Genomic DNA, 21,995 nt, shown 5'->3' with positions numbered 1-21,995 from the left:
TTTGGCTGTGTTGAGTCCCCTGCCCCCCTCCCCTTTTCCCTCTGGCAAAGGTCCCTGCTCAGCCAGCTGCCCCAGATCTGCCTCTGGGCACCAGCAACGTCCACTGCCCTGGGCCACAGGGTCCTTTGGGAGCCATCTGGCTGGCGTGCCTGGCAGCTTCAGCTTGGAGCGAGGCTCAAGTCCCCTGGACCGGCTGGAGTGGGATGCGGGTGGGTCTCTGGGGTGGGGCAGGGAGGGGGGCGCTTCCGTCTTCCTGATTGTCTCAAGGGGTTCCCCCATCCCTCAGCTCTCCTCCTCGGGAAAGGCTGCACGCAGTTGCAACAGGATTGAATCTCCTACGCCAGAGTCCTGACCCAGCTGGGTTTTCTCCAGAAGCCCACCCTCATTCTGTGTCAGCACACTCAGAACATGGAGAAGGAGATGGCACCCCACTCCAGTACTCTTGCCTGGAGAATCCCGTGGACAGAGGAGCCTGGTGGGCTGCTATCCATGGGGTCACACAGAATCAAACATGACTGAAGCGACTTAGCATGCATGCATTGAAAAAGGAAATGGCAACCCACTCCAGTGTTCTTGCCTGGAGAATCCCAGGGACAGGGGAGCCTGGTGGGCTGCCGTCCACGGGGTCGCACAGAGTTGGACAGGACTGAGGCGACTTAGCAGCAGCAGCAGCAACCCACTCAGCACAGGGGGAGATGTGTTCAGTCACATGGCAGGAGAAAGGGGCCGGGCTTCCCAGGTGGCTCGGTGGCAGAGAGTCCGCCTGCCGATGCAGGAGGCACGGGTTTGATCCCTGACCCAGGAAGACCCCACGGGCCTCGGAGCAGCTAAGCGCTTGGGCCCCAACTCCTGAGCCTGTCCTCCAGAGCCCAGGAACTGCAACCACTGAGCTCCTGGGTTATAACTCCTGAAGCCTGTGGGTCCGAGAGCCCGTGCTCTGCACCAAGAGGCGCCGCTGCCGCGAGGAGCCCTTGCGCTGCGATGAGAGCCCCCGCTTGCTGCTAGAGAAGAGTGCACAGCAGTGAAGACCTGGCACGGCCAAAAATCAATACAAATACATATAGAATTTTCTAAAAAAGAAATCTGTTTCGGATGTGTGAAACAAAAATATGATGGAATTTTCTATACTACTATGATCACAGGGAAATAAACTATGCCTACCCTGACAGCTTTGTTGATAAAGAATCTCCCTGCAGTGCAGGAGACCTGGGTTCGATCCCTGGGTTGGGAAGGTTCCCCTGGAGAAGGGAAAGGCTACCCACTCCACCCATTCTGGCCTGGAGAATTCCATGGACTGTATAGTCCATAGGGTCACAAAGAGTTGGACACGACTGAGCGACTTTCACTTGCAAACTACGCCTGCATGTGAGCAAAGACGGAAAAAGAACATGATATGTGAAAATGAGGGAGGGGACTTCGTGGAGTTAAAGCTTTTTCTTGAAAGCATTTTTAACATATGAAAATAAGGATAAAAAGGATTGCTCAAAAGAAACTACTTTGAGTTACAGAAGTGGCAACAGAGAGTCCCAGCTACCCGTTGGAAAAAGGAGACCTAGTGATGATGTCATTGATTCAGTTAGTATTGACAAAGTCCTTCGACATGTCAGATCTTTGAAAACAAAGATCTTAACCTCACAAGCTAGGCAAGAATAAACCTATAGGAGCAACAACCAATTGGATGTCATTGCATAAAGCGCATTAATACAGATACACTCGGACCAGTTTTCCCTTTAAAGAGTTGAGGGCTTCCTGGAGGAGGTGGTCAGTAAGTCTTAGAGGTCGAGAGAGCAAAGTCAGCTGGTGAACAGTGGAAGAAGGGTGATCCTTGGAGAGGTATGGAAAAAGGCAAGACGTGAGATTGGGGGGAGAGGTAGAGCCAGATCATAAAGGGCATTGCATGTAATCCAAAGGAGTTTAAGTTTTATACAGTAAGTCCCCTACGTACGAACTAGTTTCATTCCAAGAGTGTGTTAGTAAGTCCAACAAAGTTAGCCTAGGTACCCAGCTAACACAGTCGGCTGTATAGTACTGTACTGTAATAGGTTTATAATGCTTTTCACACAAACAATACATAAAAAAGCAAACACAAAAAAATAGAGAAAGCATTTCTAACCTTACAGTACAGACCTTGAAAAGTACAGTAGTACCAGCTGCTGTTTTTATGCTTGCTTCCAAACATCCTGGGCTTGAAATAAAGATACTGTACTAATGTACTTTATGCAGTGTGTGTGTGTGTGTGTGTGTGTGTGTGCGTGCTCAGTCATCCAGTTGTGTCCAACTCTTTGCAACCCCAAGAACTGTAGCCCGCCAGGTTTCTCTGTCCATGGAATTCTCCGGGCAAGAATTCTGGAGCGGGTTGCCCTTTCCTACTCCAGGGGATCTTCCTGACCAGGGATTGAACCCAAGTCTCTTGCAACTCCTGCCTTGGTAGGTGGATTCTTATCACTGTCCTGTACAGTGAAGGACGCAAAAGCACAACCACTTAGATGATGCGTGCATGTGACAGTGTATGTCAGACACGTGAAGTAACATGTGATTGGATGTGCAAAGGCATGTTTGCGTCTTTGAAAGTTTGTATATAGGGGACTTACTGTACTGAAAAAAAATCTGAAGCAGGTTTTTTTTTTTTTTTTGGCAGACAACCAGGAGAGAAGTCCTGAGCAGCACCAGTGGAGAGGGCTCTTGGTAAATGTCTTTGAGAAGAGGATTCACAGGATGGTGTGGGCATGGTGTGGGGAGAAAGACTGAAAGAAGAATTGGAAAGAATCAGGTAACTCTGACATTACCTTTCACCACAACAGGGAACCAGAAACTTGCAGAAAGGACTGCGGAACACTGGCTAGGTTGGGGTCAAAAGTTTTTGGAAGTGTTCAATTGCAGAAGCCTTTAGGATGGCTAGCTTCCCTGAAGTGTCTCAGTGTTAAAGAATCTGCCTGCCAATGCAGGAGACGTCAGAGACATGCATTCAATCCGTGGGTCAGAAAGATGCCCCTGGAGAAGAAATGGCAGCTCACTCTAGTATTTTTGCCTGGAGAATCCCATGGAGTCTGGTGGGCTGCAGTCCATGGGATCGAAAAGAGTCGGACACGACTGAGCAACTAAGCACTTGGCACTTGGCACTTTAGTATGTTTTCCTGGAGATATTCATCAGCTAATTAGGTAAATGGGTCTGAGGTTTAGAAGACAGAGGCCAACCAAAAATATGGATCTGAAAGTCATCTGTATTTTAGTGAATGAGATGTGTGCTGAGTTATTTCAGTCGTGTCTGACTCTTTGTGACTCTATGGACTGTAGCCCACTGGGCTCCTCTGTCCATGGGATTCTCCAGGCAAGAATACTGGAGTGAGTTACCATGCCCTCCTCCAGGGGATCTTCCCGACCCAGGGATCGAACCCTGTCTGTTAAGTCTCCTGAACTGGCAGGCAGGTTCTTTACCATTAGCACCACCTGGGAAGTCCAAATGAATTGGGTAGGACAGAGAAAAGAATGACAGTATTTTTGGAGGTTCTAGCTATTTTAAGTCCTTCACATACACTGTCTCATTTAAACGTCACAATCACTCCATGAATTTGATGTAGGAGGAAGCTGAGGCTCCAAAAAGTTAAATGAAGAATTAGGAGTCTGTTGTAAGTAACTCAAAGGAAAACTTAAAAACATACAGGGGATGCTCATGCACCCAAGGACAGAGATGAGAGAGGGAAGAACCACATTCTCTTATTTTTATTTGCAAAGCTCCCTTTGGCAAAGGTAGCTGGGTGAGGAACAAGCAGATTGGAAAGTGGCAAAGCAGAAACAAGGGGACCTGTGGAGCCCATTTTCCTTTCTGTCGCCTCATACAAATCAGTCGTGGAGCTAAGTTTTATTCAACTAGACTTGGCTTTGGCCTGAAACCAAGATAAAATGAGTGATCATGGGGAACAGATGTCACCTGCTCTTTTGCCAACTTTCCTCTGATAGTTGCCAAATTCCAAGATTAATTTTCTTTGGGTAAAACTAAGCACAAACTCAAGTGTATGGCGTATAGATGGGCTTTTAATAACTACTCTGAGAACAATGAACGTGAGTTCAAGTAGAAATTCTCTTTTTAACATTTTGATGCCAAGAGATTTTCTTTCAGACTTGCTTTTCATCTGAGAGCCGGAGGAATACGGCGGAAAGAATCCCGAGGTGGGGAATCATTAAAAACTGTGGCTTTGTTTCAGTTCTGTTTCCTGTTTGTGGGGGAACCCAGGGCAAGCAGACTCAAGCCCTCCTGGACTCTGAAGTGTCTTCTGTAAAATGAGAGATTTGGACTCAGACGAGTACTTCTCAAGCTTTCATGTGCATGTGCGTTCCCTGGGGATGTTGGGAAAACGCAGTTTCTGATTTACTAGGTCTGGGGTGGGGCCCCAGACTCTGCATTGCTAATAAGCTCCCATCCTTGTGGTCCAGGATCAGACCATACTTTAAGTAGATCACCCTCCAAGGTGCCCCTGGACTTCCCTGGTGGATCAGAGGGTAAAGAATCTGCCTGCCATTCAGGAGCCCCAGGTTTGATCTCTGGGTTGGGAAGATCCCCTAGAGAAGGGTATGGCAACCCATTCCAGTATTCTTGCCTGGAGAATCCCATGGACAGAGGAGCCTGGCGGGCTACAGTCCATGGGGTCACAAGGAGTTGGACACGACTGAGCGACTAACACACACCAAGGTGTCACTAGGCTGTAACTTGCCAGATAAAGAAAAGCATTATTGAGGGACTTCCCTGGTGGTCCAGTGGCTGAGACTCTGCACTTCCAATGCAGGGGCCCAGGTTCAGTCCCTGGCTGGGGAACTAGATCCCACATGCAGCAACTGATTGTGAATGCTGCAGATAAAAAACTTAAGCCAAATAAATAAATAAGTAAAAATAAATATTAAAAAAAGAAAAGCATTATGTCACCAGTTGAGAACAATATTTATTTTTAAAAAATGCTTCAGTTCTCTGTTTATAAAGGTAACCCATACTTATCAAAATTAAAAAAAAAATCACACAGTATGGGGACCTCCCTGGGAGTTCAGTGATTTAAGAATCCGCTTGGCTATGCAGCACGCGTGGGCTCGATTCCTGGCCAGAGAACTAAGATTCCACATTCCTCGGAGCAACTAAGCCCAAGCGTGGGAACTGTAGCGTTCACAGGCCACAATGAAAGATCCTGAGTGATGCAATGATGATCAGGAAGCAGACAAAAAATTAATGAATTAAAAAAAAAATCGCACAACATGTGCAGTACAAGGGCTGAAAACCACCCAGAGTGAAACACTGCTTGAAGTGGTGTTCTTTCTTTCTACTCAGTTGCAGAGAATGGGAGGGCTAAGCCTCAGTATTCCTTCGTATGACCTTGTCCTTTAAAACTGGGCTTCCCTGGTGGCTCAGACAATAAAAAATCTGCCTGCAATGCAGAAAAACCGGGTTCAATCCCTGGTCGGGAAGATCCTGAGAAGCAAATGGCAACCCAAGTATTCTTGCCTGGAGAATCCAGCGACAGAGGAGCCTGGCGGGCTACAGTCCATGGGGTTGCAAAGAGCCGGACACAAACTGAGTGACTAACACTTCCTTCCTTTAAAATCAGATTGTGAAGCTGGGATCTTTTTCCATTTGCTGCCTGTGAGTTGAGAATTAACTGATTTGAATTCAGCTCCTCCTGTTGTGGTAAATTTGCTCCTGCATCATATAGATTTCCAGTCGCTCAGAGCCTGGACACAGGAGGAGGGAATGAGTGACTTCCCAGAGTCATCTCTGCCAGGCTAAACGGACCCAGAGTGATCCAAAGAGAAAGGAGCTAAGTGAGTGCTGACACCAATTTCTAAGAGATTTCAAGAAAAATTCTGTTAAGATACAGTGAGAGCTGGTCAATGAACCTCAATATTTGAGGAATGACTTAGGTTGTAATCATTATTGATCAGGAAGGAATTTTGAATAATTCTCTGTGCTTTCCTCATGTCTGCGTGCTAAGTCGCTTCAGTTGTGTCCGACCCTTTGTGACCCTAGGGACTGTAGCCCGCCAGGTTCCTCTCTCTGTCTAAGGGGATTCTCCAGGCAAGAATACTGGAGTGAGTTGCCATCCCCTCCTCCAGGGGATCTTCCTGACCCAGCGATTGAACCATGTCTCTTATGTCTCCTGCATTGGCAGGCAGGTTCTTTATTTACCACTAACACCACCAGTGATAGGTAAAGTTAGAGTTATTTGAATGCACTTAAAACAATTGTAATAAGAGCAACATAGCCGTAAGAGATTGCTGGCTGGTTGTGACATATGTGACATATTTGTAAGACTCAATTAGAAATGCTTGAAATATACAACTATAAATGTACGATTAAAGACCCCAATATCAAATTGAATTTATTATTTACGTCTTTTGTTGCGTCAAAGCAGTAGCAATTCCTAATACAGCATACAATAAAGTCATTATAATCACAAGTCTGTGATACGTTTGTATTTTATAACTGTGGAAATTTTCAAACTGTGTATACGATTTATATGGATATAGCTACTATATTCATGTTTATAACATAAGCCAAAAGACAAGAAAGCAAAAATATTGTCAATGTGTTGAGAGAAAAGGCTGTTTGAAATAATGTCATTGATAACCATCTAGCATGACAGCTAAATATATAGTTGGCAACATGATACATGATATTCATCATTCGAAGTACCGGAATTTAGGTTGAAAGAAACTTTTCTAAAACACATAGTATTCAACCTTAAACAGAGGGTTCTGAAGATACTTCTCTCTGGGATTAAACATGTTACAATCATCGTTGATGATTCTTTACTTCTGTCCTAAATTGTTCTAGAAACACTAAGACTTTAGAAACCTTGAGTCTTCTGTTTTCTGATCATGATAATTTTTAATATCAAAGTTGTACTCATTGTATAAAAATTTCAAAATGCAATAAAATACAAAAAGCAAATAAAAATGACCCTCAGTCTCACAGTGGAGAAAAAAATCATTAGCAGTTTAGAGACCTTTTGCACAATATGTGTTTCCTAGGACACCAGTCATTGGATTTAGGTCTCATCCTAGTCCAGCACAACACATCTTAGCTAATTACATCCGAAATGACTGTTTCCAAATAAGGTCACATCCTGAGGTTTTGTGTGGATGTAAATTTTAGGGGGCAGGGGGAATGCTATTCAATTCACTACAGACCTAAGATAAGTTATTTGCTTGTTATTTAAGTCACTCAGTCATGTCTGACTCTTTGAGATCCCATGGACTATATAGCCTGCCAGGCTCCTCTGTCCATGGAATTCTCCAGGCTAGAATCCAGGAGTGGGTTGCCATTTCCTTCTGCAGGGGATTTTCCCGACACAGGGATCGAACCCAGGTCTCCTGGGTTGTAGGCAGGCGCTTTACCGTCTGAGTCACTAGGAAAGTCCTTGTCACGTAGTATCTTAACTATTTACAGTCCTTTCTTTCCTAAGACTGAGCCCCTTGGGGCAATGCCCATGTCTTGCCTTTGTTTCTGTATCTTCAGCAACTAGCACAGATACTCAAAAAATATTTGTTGAACTGAATTGTTAGATCGTGATCTGGAAATTTTCACAGTTCTTTGTTCAGATAGAAATAGCTAAATCAGGATGTCTAAAATAAGGAGAGTCTCTAAATGGGACCCTGAGTAAAGCTTATAGGATTTAATTCTAGAAGGTTGTATTTCCACTTTAAATTTTTAGACGTAGTCTTTTTTCTCCCGTATTTTCCAGCTATATCTCCTGAGACTGTTGTGAGTAACATCATCTAAATAGGCAGTGTGAAAGTAGCAAAAATAAGCATAATAATAATGATAATCTTAATGGAATAAGGACATAAAAGTATTATGATCAGAATAAGACTTGCAACTGTCAAAAACTTTAATTTCAAATGGTTTCTATTGAAATCACTGGCTGTACTGGAAGTTGTGTGTGTGTGTGTGTGTGTGTGTGTGTGTGTGTGTACACACATGCAAGCACACTCAGTTGTTTCTGATTCTTTGTGACCCCATGGACTGTACCTCACCAGTCTCCTCTGTCCATGGATTCTCCAGGCAAGAATACTGGAGTGGGTTGCCATTTCCTATTTCAAGGGATCTTCCCCACCCAGGGATCGAACCTATGTCTTTTGCCTCTCCTAACATTAGCAGGCAGGTTCTTTACCAGCTGAGCCACTTGATATAGCACCAGATTTATGTAATTTGTAGATTTTGAAATATATCCCCATTCAGAATTCGAATATGGAAAACCATCAGTCTAAATCTGCTTGAGAAGGGCTTTGAAAAACTGGAAACAAATGGATTTTAAAACATAATTTGAAAAGTCATGAGAACTCTTTAAAATCGCACTGGTTGCAAGAACTTCGTGCAAACATCTTTTATAAACATGTCTACATGGTCAAGTTTATTTTCACATAAATATGAAAAGAAACCATTGACACAAATGTGTTTCCTGTTCTGGTCCTTGTTTATGCTTCAGATGGCCTTCATCCCTCTCATTCTTCCTCTTCATCCCCATTCATCTCTTTCCCTCTTTCAATCACAGACTTTCAAAACACCACACACCCTATAGGACCCAGTCCAAACCATGGTTTGCTGAATTATGAATGTTTTTTTTTTCCCCCTCAGCATAACCAAAAAGAGCTCTTTCCCTTTCTGTTTTCTCATGGCACCCTGTTTTTAGCACTTTGGTAGCTCTTAGTAATTCTGCAATATGGTCTAGTTATTTGTGAACATTTTATTTTTTTCCCCTGTGGATTGTAAACATCTAAAGAACGGGGGTGAACATAGGAATCATACTTCAATACCCAAATATTATTTGTGTCAGTGGTTCTAATAGAGAGCATTTGAAGGGCACACACCTTAACTCTTTGGAGGCTGAAAGAGTTTTTTAGGCTTGTTGGAGACCTCGCATTTCCGGGGATCCAACAGGCCCGCCCTCTTTCAAAGTTATGAGGGCGCTATTTTATTGTTGAGGTCTGCCCAGACCCTAAGGCTGGGTGCGAACGCCACGTGCATGTGTTCCGGTGTGCGGGCGCGCGCAGGCTATCAACCCTGGCGGCTGCTTTGCGGGGAGAAAATTCATCGGCCTCCAAGCCTCTTTTCCCCAGTTCTTCACATCTCAGATCGCTGGAGTTTTCAGTGTCATTTGGTCGAAGGTGCTTTGGGGCTCCTCCGAGTGGCACGTAATGTCCTTCCCGCGCCGCGTACCAGTGAGAGGTGAGGGGGGCATGGCAGAGTGCGGGTCTTTTACCAAACACCAGAGGAGGCAGTTTCCAGGTCTCAGCCCAGCCGGGGCCGGCTCGGTGTGAGCTGAGGTTGGAGGAGCCATGTCGGCGCAAGGATGCAACAGGATTTGGGAGGCGCGGGCGAGAAAGAAAAAGGCCACCTAGCGGGCTTTGTCTCCGATTCTGGCAGGTTCTCCGGCCAGAGGCTGCAAACGTGAAGCCTGCCGAAGCATTTCCCTGCATTAATTGCAAGGGGAGGCGGAGGGACTCCTGTTACGGCAGCTCGTCTCTCCCTCCCCATAACTGCTAAATTGTAGCTTTAAAAGGAAGTGACATGGGGTGGGGAGAGACGTCAGCTGAGGACCACTTTTTTTTTTTTTTCCTTTCCCGAAGGGTCCACCCCATGGGTGGAGTCTCGCTTTTTTCTTTCCAGTGTTGGCTGTCTTACAGCGCCTATAAACTAGTGGCAATTTCTGCACCCCAGCCTGCTCCCTTTCAGTTTCTGATCTCTAAGTCCATGTGTCTAGGGCTGCCAGAAAGGAGGTATCTGCGGTTCGTGCTGTTTGCAGGCGGCTTCACCTCTGGGCGTGGCGGATGTGTGCGCCCCTCTGTCTCTCCCTCGTTATTTCTCTCCTTGGCTGGATTTCCCTAAAACCTCTGGAAGGGGTAGGTAAGCGAGAGGAGGCGACGAAGGCGGAGAAGGAAGTGAGGCGACCGCGGGAACGTGGAGGGGCTTTGCCGCCGCACAAGGACCATCTCTTTGTGCTCAGCCGGGGGGAGCGTGTCTGTGCGCCTAGGGATGCCGAGCTGCTGAGCTGGGGTTCATTTCCCCCCCACCCTGTCCAGCCATCCCCCACCCCCACCCCCCTCCACCTCCCCGCCTCGGGTGAAAGAATTTTCTCTGCAATAGATGAAGCCGGGGCGAAGGTTGCTGTTACCGATCGGTCTCTTTTTGTGTCAGGCAACATGTTCTTCCGTCTCTGGCGTTTCTATGGCAACCACAAAAAGACTACACCAAATGTATCCCCTCTCCCCATCGCTTTATTTGTGTTTGCTCCGCGTCGGTGGCTCTCTGCGCGCGGGTTCTCGCCCGGGGCTGCTCAGAGGCAGCCTGGCTTCGTGGCTACCCCTCCTCACCCCCCGTTTTGGTTTTTCCCTATTACAGGCGGGCTGGGGGAGGGGAGTTGTCAAGGAAACAGGCTTTTATACTTACGTCTTTATTTACTTAATTTTCAGCCTATGAAATTTTTTCCCTCATATCTGGGAATTAGAAAAACAGTGATTTGATGTTTATGTAAGTCTTCCGTTTCTGGTCTTTCTGGAAAACCTAAACTGTTCTCAAGACGTGATGTTAAATCCGTGATCTAACTAAAGAGGTTGGGGGTGGGTGGGTAGCACGCACTTCTTTAGAGGAGATGAGATCCTGGAGAAAAGTTTTAGAGAGTGTTTGAGAATCCACTGACAGATATGTTATTTTCTGCCCAGGTTTGCTTAAGAGTCTAAATGTTTAAAAGAGGGGTCTTTGTTCTAGTCTGAACTTACATAGCACACAATCTAAGTTCAACAGGTAAAGTAACAATTGGTAACTACCAGCAAGATTCTCGGTTTTCCTGGTATCCATCTGATAGGGATCAGGGGCTGTCCCCTCCCCTTAAGGTGAGGGTCCTCTGTTTCAAAACTGGGAAAGAATGAACTCATCTGTGATTGTTAGTTAAGCATCCTCAGCTGGAAAAAAAAAGTATCTTGAGATAAGGGAGGAAGTGTCTGTGGTGTGCATGTGATGTGAGTGATTGTGTGTGTGTGGGTAGCAGGGCAGGGACTTCAGGGGCAAGTCAAGCCCTAAGTTAAGACTACAAAATCTGCTTAATATCCTCTATGGAGGGAAAAAGAGTTGATTTTCAAGAAAAATATAAAACAGAAAAAAGTATCATCTACCTAGTAACAGGCAAAGTTAAATATAATTAAAATCAAGTGACCCATCTGTTGAACAGACAGAGTCCAAACTGACTTATTAACAGGTAGGAGTCAAGTTTTCATTCCGTGCATCTGAGACGTTTGATAACGGACACCATTCTTTTAAGGGGTATCCTGAATTACCAAATTAAGATTTATAGAATGGATCAACAGTAATATCACCCTTGAGTCTTAAAATTATCTGTTGTTTTGGATAAAGATTTGTGAAAGTGGCTTAGCCCTCACAATGCCTTCCCGCTAGAAAGCCGAAAGCATCACTTGGAAACCTCCCAGTACCCCCTCCCCTCCCAGGGGAAGCAGGAGGAAGGGGTGGTTTAATGAGGTTCTGCTTGCCAAGATCCTTTCACAACATGCTCTTTTCTATGACCTACAAAACATAGGGCAAGAGGTCTTAAGTATTACAGATACAAAAGTTATCTGAAAAATAGGATGACACAAAACTAGCGGAACTAAATAAAGAGCTGGTTTAAAGGCATAAAGCACACAAAAGTGTCGCCAAAAAATAAGATGATCATTTTGAAAAGCCGAAGCTAATATGTATAAATAGTTGGCGTGTGGGTTTGCAAAGAGTGTGGGAAGCAGTCAGGTTAGGCTACTGTTTACCAGCCTGCAGATGGTCCTCACGGATCTCGGATATAGATTGACCACATCAGATGGACCACATGAGCCTGCAGAATAGATGGACAGTGTGTAAGTCAGGTGTGATGTGGGCGCTCCTGAGCATCCAAATGTAGGAGTTTCACAGCAAAAAGCCTTGTAGGATGGGGTTCAAAGGAAAAGTAGCAAGAATTGTTTGTAATTTCAGCCAAAAAAAGAGAGAGAGAGAGAGAGAGAAATCACTGTCCTGTAACTGGACTGAGTAGAAGTTAAAAACTTGATTAACACTCTTTTGACCTGGGTAGGGTCAATGAAGGATCAGTGGGTCCATGGAGCAAACACTCTTGACCTGGGGAAGGTCAATGGAGCTATCGATGCAAAGCAAATTCTGGGTCGCCTGAAAGGCTGGATGGAGGCGATGAACTGGTGAAGCTGGAGTTATTCATTCACCATTGTTGGGATTGCATGGTCCACAAACCACCACTTCTAAGTTTGTGAAGAAAATAGAAGTGGTGGTCTGTGGTCTCAGGTTTAAAATTTGCCAAACTGGTGACAACCTGCGTATGTAGGCACACAGCTGGAGAGGAGGAGGCGGGGCAAGAGAGAAGTGAGATGCAATAAGTCTGGGAAGAATATTATGAGGATGTTGACATTGAAGGTTTGAAGGAGAGGAGACAGATGATTCTAGTGGAAGAGGCAAAGGTGTCCCAGGTAACAAGGATGGGTGGTGGGCAATAGGGTTCCTCGGTCAAGGTTCTTGTCCGAAGCAGGGAGAAGTCCATCTTTAGTCTGGAAATGGGCCGTGTGGAGAGAACTGGTAGTAATTCAGGGATAGGATTTTGTTTAACTCAGAACAAGACTGGTAGAAGAAGTGAAAAAGTGTTAGTCACTCAGGTGTGTCCAACTCTTTGCAACACTATGGACTATAACCTGCCAGACTCCTCTGTCCATGGAATTCTCCAGGCAAGAATCCTGGAGTGGGTAGCCATTCCCTTCTCCAGGGGATCTTCCTGGCCAAGAGATTGAACCTGGGTCTTCTGCATTGCAAGTAGATTCTTTACCATCTGAGTCCCTGTAAATAGAATGAACAATCCTTCCTAATCCAGTTATTTTTGAGTTGAAACTCCAAGATGTGAAGTTTAGACTTAAACCAGACTTAAAAGAAGTAAGAAATTTGGGAAAGTAAGCCCCCACACACCCACAACATCATTCTAATAATGCTAACCATTGCTGTTGCTTTCAATTGTGGGGCGCTCAAATGAGCATTGGGCAGACTTACTATATTTTGTTCAGTCTGCTGTATTCTAAAAAAAGGTCTCATGGGCGTGGGAAAACACTGTATTCATAGTTCTGAATGGTTTTGGACACCTCAATGTTCAAATGTAGTCAAGCCTGGCTTAAAAACCATCTACATCCCATAGAGTTTGAGCAACTCTAACTCAAGAATCTTCGTCCCAGGGCAGAATCCGTTTGTAAAGCTTTGTAACTTGGACATTTGGCTTCATGTAGGAACCAAGGAGGATCACTGCTAAGCTGGTGGGAAAGAGGAAGCTTAAATCATGAACTTGCTGTTTTCATAGTATTTATGTGCATTTGTCATGTGTAAATAGCTTGTTGTTCAGACACTGTATCAGACTCTTTGCAACTCCACAGACTGCAGCACGCCAGGCTTGCCTGTCTTTCACTGTTTCCCAGAGTTTGCTCAAACTCATGTCCATTGAGTTGGTGATGCCATCCAACCATCTCATCCTCTGTCGTCCCCTTCTCCTCCTGCCCTCAACCTTTTCTAGCATCAGGGTCTTTTCTAATGAGTCGGCTTTTCGCATCAGGTGGCCAAAATTTTGGAGTTTCAGCTTTAACATCAGTCCTTCCAATGAACACCCAGGACTGATCTCCTTTAGGATGTACTGGTTGGATCTGCTTGCAGTCCCAGGGACTCTCAAGAGTCTTCTCTAACACCACAGTTCAAAAGCATCACTTCTTCGGCACTCAGCTTTATTTATAGTCCAACTCTCACATCCATACATGACTACTGGAAAAACCATAGCTTTGACTAGACGGACCTTTGTTGCAAAGTCATGTCTCTGCTTTTTAATATGCTGTCTAGGTTGGTCATAACTTTCCTTCTAAAGAGTAAGCGTCTTTTAATTTCGTGGTTGCAGTCACTGTCCACAGTGATTTTGGAGCCCAAGATGGTGGCTGGCTGATCTCTGTTTTCTTTGAGTGCCTGAATACCTTAAGAGCAATTTTTGGTGAAAGGTATGATAGAGCAGTCTGTCTAACCTGTTTTCCTTTATTTTTTAAGACTTTTCCACAAAGATTTTCTACTTGTGTTTGTTTTTGTTCCTCCAATCTCATTTGCTTTCCTTTTTCCTTTAACCTTTGGTTCTACCTTTCAGTCATCACTCATTCATTCATATATCATCCATCCATTTATTCATTCACTCAAAAATGATATTGGTATCATGTGTCAGACACTATATTTTATGGATGTGGCAATAAATAGGCAACTACTTCTTTCTTGAAGAAGCTCAGAAACTAGCAGGGGGAAAGATGGAGAAACAGTCCCTAACCCCAGGGAGTATTGGCGTTACTATTATTATTAAACCATAGTTGACTTACAATATAGTGTTAGTTTCAGGTGTACAACTTCAGATTCTTTTCCATTACTGATTGTTGTAAATTATTGAAAACAAATCCACAGGCTATATAGCAAATCCTTACTCTTTGTCTATTTTATGGAGAGTAAGTGTATATCTATGAATCTCATGTTCCTAGTTTATCCCTCCTCTTCCCCTTTCCCTTTTGGTAGCTATAAGTTTCTTTTCTATGCCTGCGAGTCTTATTTCGGTTTTGTAAATAAATTGATTTATATTATTTATTTTTTAGATTCCAGATGTAAGTGATGTCATATAATATTTGTCTTTCTCCACCTGATTTACTTCACTTGGTTTGATAATGTCTAGGTCTGTCATGTTGCTGCAAATGGCAACATTTCATTCTTTTGAATGGCTGAGTAATATTCCATTTTTCTTCCCTGATAGCTCAGTTGGTAAAGAATCTGCCTGCAATGTGGGAGACCTGGGTTCAGTCTCTGGGTTGGGAAAATCCCCTGGAGAAGGCAAAGGCTACCCACTCCAGTATTCTGGCCTGGAGAATCCCATGGGCTGTATAGACCATGGGGTCTCAGAGTTGGACAAGACTAAGCAACTTTCACTTCACATATATACATACACACATACATATAGGGACAGGGACTGGGAAAGATTGAAGGCAGGAGGAGAAGGGGACTACAGACGATGAGAAGGTTGGATGGCATCACCAACTTGATGGACATGAGTTTGAACAAGCTCTGGGAGTTGGTGATGTCGTGTGCTACAGTCCATGGGGTCACACAGAGTTGAACAGGACTGAGCGACTAAACTGATACATACAGGGGATATTGTTTTTGATTTAAGCTTTTATTGGCTGATGGCACCAGATGCTTCTTTCATTTGGACAGCTCTATAAGTAGATTGTTCTGGGCAGAGAGGTAGAGTGCTTAGCAGTTGACTGTTCATCTTATACTTTTCTTGTGTCTTCCTCACTGGTTGGGCATATGTCTGATGTCAGTAAACATTTGTTGGCTAGCTAAACGGAAGAAGTGAGATTTTGACCCTGCAGACACAGAGACACCATGTACAACAGGCTTGTAAATTCTCTTTCTGAAAAGCACAGGCTGAGTGAGATCATCTCTCAAAGTTCCCTCAGAGTGAGTTCCTTGTAGACGTCCATGGGACTTACGGCTCCCTCCAGATGGACTCAAAATAGAACATTTTAAAGGACAAGCTCCCAGTGGCATTGAAATTATATGCCCATCGCTTTCCTAGATAATCCCCCGGTCATTAGATTTCCCATAAGGCATTGCAAGCTTGTGTCTCATTCTACAAAAGCAAGCGGGTTTCAACACCTTAAATCCAAATATCCCCAATAAATTATGTTAAATAAGTATTTAACCTTGTTGCAGCACTTCCTGTTTGTATTTCCTGCTGTCATGGAGCTCCTCTCAGCAGGATTGCTTGGCCCCTCGTAATTTCTACCTTCAGCAGGAAATTATATGGGCAACCTAACAAAGTTCATCTGGAACCCGCCCCCCCTCGGGTGCCCGCCTGACCTTCAGAGCAAACACTTAGCAGATTCCCCTTCTTTGTTATTCTGATTGCAGATGAGGTCAGCTTCTCCCTTTAGCAGGAACTTGTTCCAGATAACTGGTGGACACAGGTCTCTCCCCTCTGACCTTGGGTCTTACACGGAATGGCTGTTTCGTGGTCATTTCTATGTGGGATCCTACAAGAGCAGAGGCACATTGTGACCTTTGCAGTAGGAAGGACACTTCCTGACACTGAATTTCCTGCAGGAGATTATTCCTTAGTCTGGGGGATGAAGGGTAACCTACAGAAGCGATCAGAGATGCTGAGGTGACCGGCCAAATTGTAGGGTACATGTGAGAATTATAGCAGCCCACCTGGCTGAGGGCACCGTGGGGGCTGGTCAGTTACACAGACCTCACACTTCTTCATTCCCTTTGTCCTCGTAACAGACAGAGCAGGTCAAAACTCTTACCACTCTCTGTTTTATAGAAAGTAAAGATTAGAGCAAGTATGTTACTCACCTAACATCATAGTAAGTAACCGAAACAGAACTGAGATTGGACTCAAGATTATGGTCATGCTCCCTGCCACCAATCCCCCATTTCAATGGCATCACAGTCTTGCATCTGTGCGCAGGGCCAGCCGTGCCTGGGATGTAGACACACAGTCTTTCTGCAGTTCTCAGCAGCTCTCTACATGTGGACCTTCCCTTGCAGGACTTTCATCCTAGGTTTTAGGAGCTTCAGAAATTCTGGAAGAGAGAATAGTATTTTAGAACTTGAGGCAGGAGGGAACTTACAGCAGTACTTCTAAGACAAGCTACTTTAATAGTTTTCAGGGAGCTTTGTTCTTTTGTTGTGGTTTAGCCACAGAGGTGGTTAAAGGAGGAGAGGAAAGATATACCCATCTGAATACAGAGTTCCAAAGAATAGCAAGGAGAGATAAGAAAACCTTCCTCAGTGACCAATGCAAAGAAATAGAAGAAAATAATAGAATGGGAAAGACTAGAGATCTCTTCAAGAAAATTGGAGCTACCAAGGGAACATTTCATGCAAAGATGGGCACAATAAAGGACAGAAATGGTATGGACCTAACAGAAGCAGAAGAGATTAAGAAGAGGAGGCAAGAATACACAGAAGAACTGTACAAAAAAGATCTTCACAACCCAGATAATCATGATGGTGTGATCACTCACCTAGAGCCAGACATCCTGGAATGTGAAGTCAAGTGGGCCTTAGGAAGCATACCACGAACAAAGTTAGTGGAGGTGATGGAATTCCAGTTGAGATATTTCAAGTCCTAAAAGATGACGCTGTGAAAGTGCTGCACTCAATATACCAGCAAATTTGGAAAACTCAGCAGTGGCCACAGGACTGGAAAGGTCAGTTTTCATTCCAATCCCAAAGAAAGCCAATGCCAAAGAATGTTCAAACTGTTGCACAATTGCACTCATCTCACCCAATAGCAAAAAAAATTTATTCATTTTTAATTGAAGGATAATTGCCTTATAGTAGTTCACAATAGCTCAAATTTCTCCAAGCGAGGTTTCAACAGTACCTGAACTGAGAACTTCCGGATGTTCAAGCTGGATTTAGAAAAGGCAGAGGAACCAGAGATCAAATTGCCAACATCCATTGGATCATCAAAAAAGCAAGAGAGTTCCAGAAAAAAAAAAAATCTGCTTCTGCTTTATTGACTATGACAAAGGCTTTGACTGTGTGGATCACAATAAACTGTGGAAAATTCTGTAAGAGATGGGAATACCAGACCACCTTACCTGCTTCTGAGAAATCTGTATGCAGGTCAAGAAGCAACTGTTAGAACTGGACATGGAACAATGGAAACTGAAGTCGCTCAGTCATATCTGACTCTGTGCAACCCCGTGGACTATAGCCTACCAGTCTTCTCCATCCATGGGATTCTCCAGGCCAGAATACTGAAGTGGGTTGCCATTTTCTTCTCCAGGGGATCTTCCTGACCCAGGGATCGAACCCGGGTCTCCTGTGTCGGAGGCAGACACTTTAACCTGGAACAATGGACTGGTTCCAAATTGGGAAAGGAGTACGTCAAGACTGTATATTGTCACCCTGCTTATTTAGCTTATATGCAGAGTACATCATGTGAAATGCCAGACTGGATGAAGCTCAAGCTGTAATCAAGATTTCAGGTAGAAATATCAATAACCTCAGATACACAGATGACACCACCCTTATGGCAGAAAGCCAAGAGGAGCTAAGAGCCTCTTGATGAAAGTGAAAGAGGAGAGTGAAAAACTGGCTTAAAACTCAACATTCAAAAAACTAAGATCATAGCATCCGGTCCCATCATGGCAAATAGATGAGGAAATAATGGAAAAAGTGACAGACTTTATATTCTTGGGCTCCAAAATCACTGCAGCTGGTGACTGCAGCCATTAAATTAATGCAGCCATTAAAAAGATGCTTGCTCTTTGGAAGAAAAGCTATGACCAACCTAGAGGGTATATTAAAAAGTAGAGACATTGCTTTGCCAACAGACGTCTATCTAGTCAAAGCTATGGTTTTTCCAGTAGTCATGTATGGATGTGAGAGTTGGACCATAAAGAAAGTGAAGTGAAGTCACTCAGTCGTGTCTGACTCATTGTGACCCCGTGGACTGTAGCCTACCAGGTTCCTCCATCCATGGGATTTTCCAGGCAAGAATACTGGAGTGGGTTGCCATTTCCTTCTCCAAAGAAAGGTGAGCACCAAAGAATTGATGCTTCTGAACTGTGGTGTTGGAGAAGCCTCCTGAGAGTCCCTTGGACTGCAAGGAGATCCAACCAGTCCATCCTAAAGGAAATCAGTCCTGAATATTCATTGGAAGCACTCATGCTGAAACTGAAACTGCAATACTTTGGCCACCTGATGTGAAGAACTGACTCCTTGGAAATGACCCTGATGCTGGGAAAGATTGAAGGCAGGAGGAGAAGGGGATGACAGAGGATGAGATGGTTGGATGGCATCACCAATTCCATGGACATGAGTTTGAGCAAGGTCTGGGAGTTGGTGATGGACAGGGAAGCCTGGCATGCTGCAGTCCATGGGGTCGCAAAGAGTCAGACACGACTGAGCGACTGAACTGACTGACTGAGGAAACTTTGTTTTGTTGTGGTTTAGCCACAGAGGGGGTACAGTGGAGGAAGGGAACAGGCCCTATGGTTAAAATATCTGAGTGACATTGTAGTTCATACTTTAGATTAAATATGAACTGTGCTCAGAACCAATTAAAAAAATTTTATGCACGACTGAGTGACTGAACTGAACTCAACATATAGTCAACTTAAACATCATTTTTATTTTAAATTTATTTATTTACCTGTGGCAAGCAGAATCTTTTTATTGCAGCATATGGGTTTTAGTTCCCTGACCAGGGATTGAACCCGGGCCCCTGCATTGGGAGAGGGGAGTCTGAGCCGCTGGACCACCAGGGAAGTATAAACATTATTTTTTTTAATTTACTCATTTTTAGTTGGAGGATATTTGCTTTACAATATAGTGTTGGTTTCTGCCACACATCAATGTGAATCAGCCATAGGTATACATATGTCTCCTCCCTCCTGAACCTCCCTCCCACATCCCACCCCATTCCACCCCTCTAGATTGTCAGAGCACTGGTTTGAGCTCTCTGGCATTATTCTCAATGGTGAATAACTGAGAGCATCTCCTCTAAGATGAGGAACAAGACAAGGGTGCCCACTTTCGCCACTATTACTCAATGTAATTCTGGAAATCATAGGTATGGCAATCAGAGAAGAGAAAGAAATAACAGGAATCCAGATTGGAAAAGAAGAAGTAAATCTCTCATTGCAGGTGACATGATATTACACATAGAAAACCCTGAAGATACTATCAGAACCAATTTTTAATCAAGGATTGAACTTTGCCACAAAGTTGCTCTTAGGATACCTGCTATGCCTGCTCTTGGTGACTCCCAAGGCTGTGGGTAGATGGAGTCAGCGTATCTGTTGTTGATTGTCAACGAATCAATCTATGAGCGAGTCTAAAGGCAGAGAATTATCTGCAAAGATACCGCCAGCGCTTATCTTGGACAAACTTTAACAAGTGAATGAGAGAAATGAATTGAGAGAAGGTTGGTCTTTTTCCCCGTCTCCCTCCTGGCTGTCACCTCTCTGTGGGCAGAGGTTAACCCAGGCTGATGAAATTTTAAAGAGTCTGTCCTTTCCTAGCGCTTCCTCCCAGGATGCAGAAGCCGTCCACACACCATCAAAAGCAACATCTGAAACCTCCTACTGGGCACCTTCTCGTTCCTCCCCTCCTCTCTCTCTTATTGGAAAGATTGATGGGAAAGACTGATGCTGGGAAAGATTGAAGGCAGGAGGAGAAGGGGGGCGACAGAGGATGAGATGGTTGGATGGCATCACGGACTCAATGGACATGAGTTTGAGCAAACTTCGGGAGATGGTGATAGACAGGGAAGCCTGGCGTGCTGCAGTCCGTGGGGTCGCAGAGTCGGACACTATTGGTCGACTAGATTGTCACGGAGCACTGGTTTGAGCTCCCTGGCGTTATTCTCGATGGTGAATAACTGAGAGCATCTCCTCATGGTTGAGGTTGAGAACGAAAACAACCTCTCTCTTCTGCTGTGGCGAAGAGTAAGTTGAAAGGAGGTATGGTGAGCAGCTGCCTTCCCAAATGTTATCATTCTTTGAGGCCCATCTCTGGAATCTCTTGCTCTGTTATCCCGACCTCCTTCCTTAATCCTGTTACTGCTTCCTAGCAGTCACTCTTTTCAGATGCTGTTATGTTAGAGGCAATTCCTTGCAGTTCTGTTGCAGGTGAATTTGAGGCTCTTTCTTTGTTGTGAAAGAATTCAGAAGCAAAGCAGGGAGGTTAAGAGAGGAAAGGGAGAGTTTATTTTAGCAAGGATCCACTCTCCCTCTGAGAGCTAATGGTGAGGAAGGGAAGCAGGCATCTTTGGGAAGCAGGTTATGGGGGGTGTTCACACGAAGGGGTGGAAGTCACTGGGGAAGGAGTTTAGGGGCCGACTTCCCTGCTTTTTCATCCCAGCTCCACTTTCCTGAGGGAAGGAGGGATTTTGTTCCCGTGTGATCAGAAGTGTCGTGGTACTGGAGTTTTCGATGCGTTCTTCTTATCTGAAGGCTCGTCTTACTATAATACCACACTGAGCAAAAAGTTTTTGGACTCAAAATATTCTCGCCTCTCCCCACCTTTCTTTGCCTGCTACTGGGGCCCTTATCACCGAAAATGTGTGGTTTCCTATCAGTCTGAAGGTTTCTGCTTTCCTCTGTCTGCTTATGGACCGCCGCTGTTTACAAGATGTGTGATTTCCTGCCACCTAGCCCCCACCCCTGTTTCTCTGCTCATACCTAGCTCCCTGCCTGCGGGAGCAGTTTTAGCCTTATGACCACACTGGGGACTTCTCATCAAAGTTTCTAGCACAGACTGAGTGGATGCCGTAGCCTAGAAAAAGAGGTGGGCACAAGAGACCTGGGATCAGACTTTCCTAATCTGATGCCTTCCAGCCAGGTCCTTCCAGATTGAGTTCTTCATGTCAGCAAAAAGAGGGGAAAGTCACTGACTCAATGGACATGAGTTTGAGCAAATTCTGGGAGAGAGTGAAGGACAGGGAGGCCTGGCCTGCTGCAGTCCATGGGGTCACAAAGAGTTGGACATGACTTAGCAACAAAGACACACACTTCATCTCAGCACTATTGACGTTTTGGGGCAGCCTGTGCTTTGTAGGACGTTCAGCAGCGTTCCTGGCCTCCACCTGCTAGCTGCTGCCCCTTTCCCAGTTGTGACAGCTGGAAATGCTCCAGACTTTGCCAGCTGTCCCCTGGAAGGGTGAAGGCACCTGCAGTTAAGGACCACTGCTTTAGGAAATTCCCACGACTGACCCACATGGTTGACTTCCCGATCCAAGCATTCTTGTCCCTCTGGGCTAACCTCTACTTCCCAGGTTTACCAAGATGAGTCCAAACAAAGGTGCAATTCATTTACTGAAATTAACAGATATGAACCGGAAAATAATAATAGAATAAGTGAAAGTCTTCCCTGGTGGCTCAGTGGTAAAGAA

At 44.8% G+C, this 21,995-nt stretch overlaps 1 protein-coding gene across 3 annotated transcripts in view; it reads left to right on the top strand.

The window, feature by feature from the left end:
* Positions 1–8,996: 8,996 nt before the first annotated feature.
* The window catches only part of AGPAT4 (1-acylglycerol-3-phosphate O-acyltransferase 4), a 130,301-nt gene continuing 117,302 nt past the window's right edge, over positions 8,997–21,995 (top strand). The window contains exon 1 of one of the 3 annotated variants that reach the window (XM_061130133.1): positions 8,997–9,208. In XM_061130133.1, coding sequence (XP_060986116.1) covers positions 9,178–9,208 — 31 coding nt within the window. In that variant the 5' untranslated portion in view covers positions 8,997–9,177. Of the gene's footprint in view, positions 9,209–9,660; positions 9,887–21,995 lie in introns of those variants that run through there. The other 2 variants (XM_061130134.1, XM_061130132.1) reach the window with 2 other exon arrangements.

Source organism: Dama dama, chromosome 26 (assembly GCF_033118175.1).
Source record: "Dama dama isolate Ldn47 chromosome 26, ASM3311817v1, whole genome shotgun sequence".
Taxonomy (NCBI): domain Eukaryota; kingdom Metazoa; phylum Chordata; class Mammalia; order Artiodactyla; family Cervidae; genus Dama; species Dama dama.
This window is presented reverse-complemented; position numbering and strand designations above follow the sequence as displayed.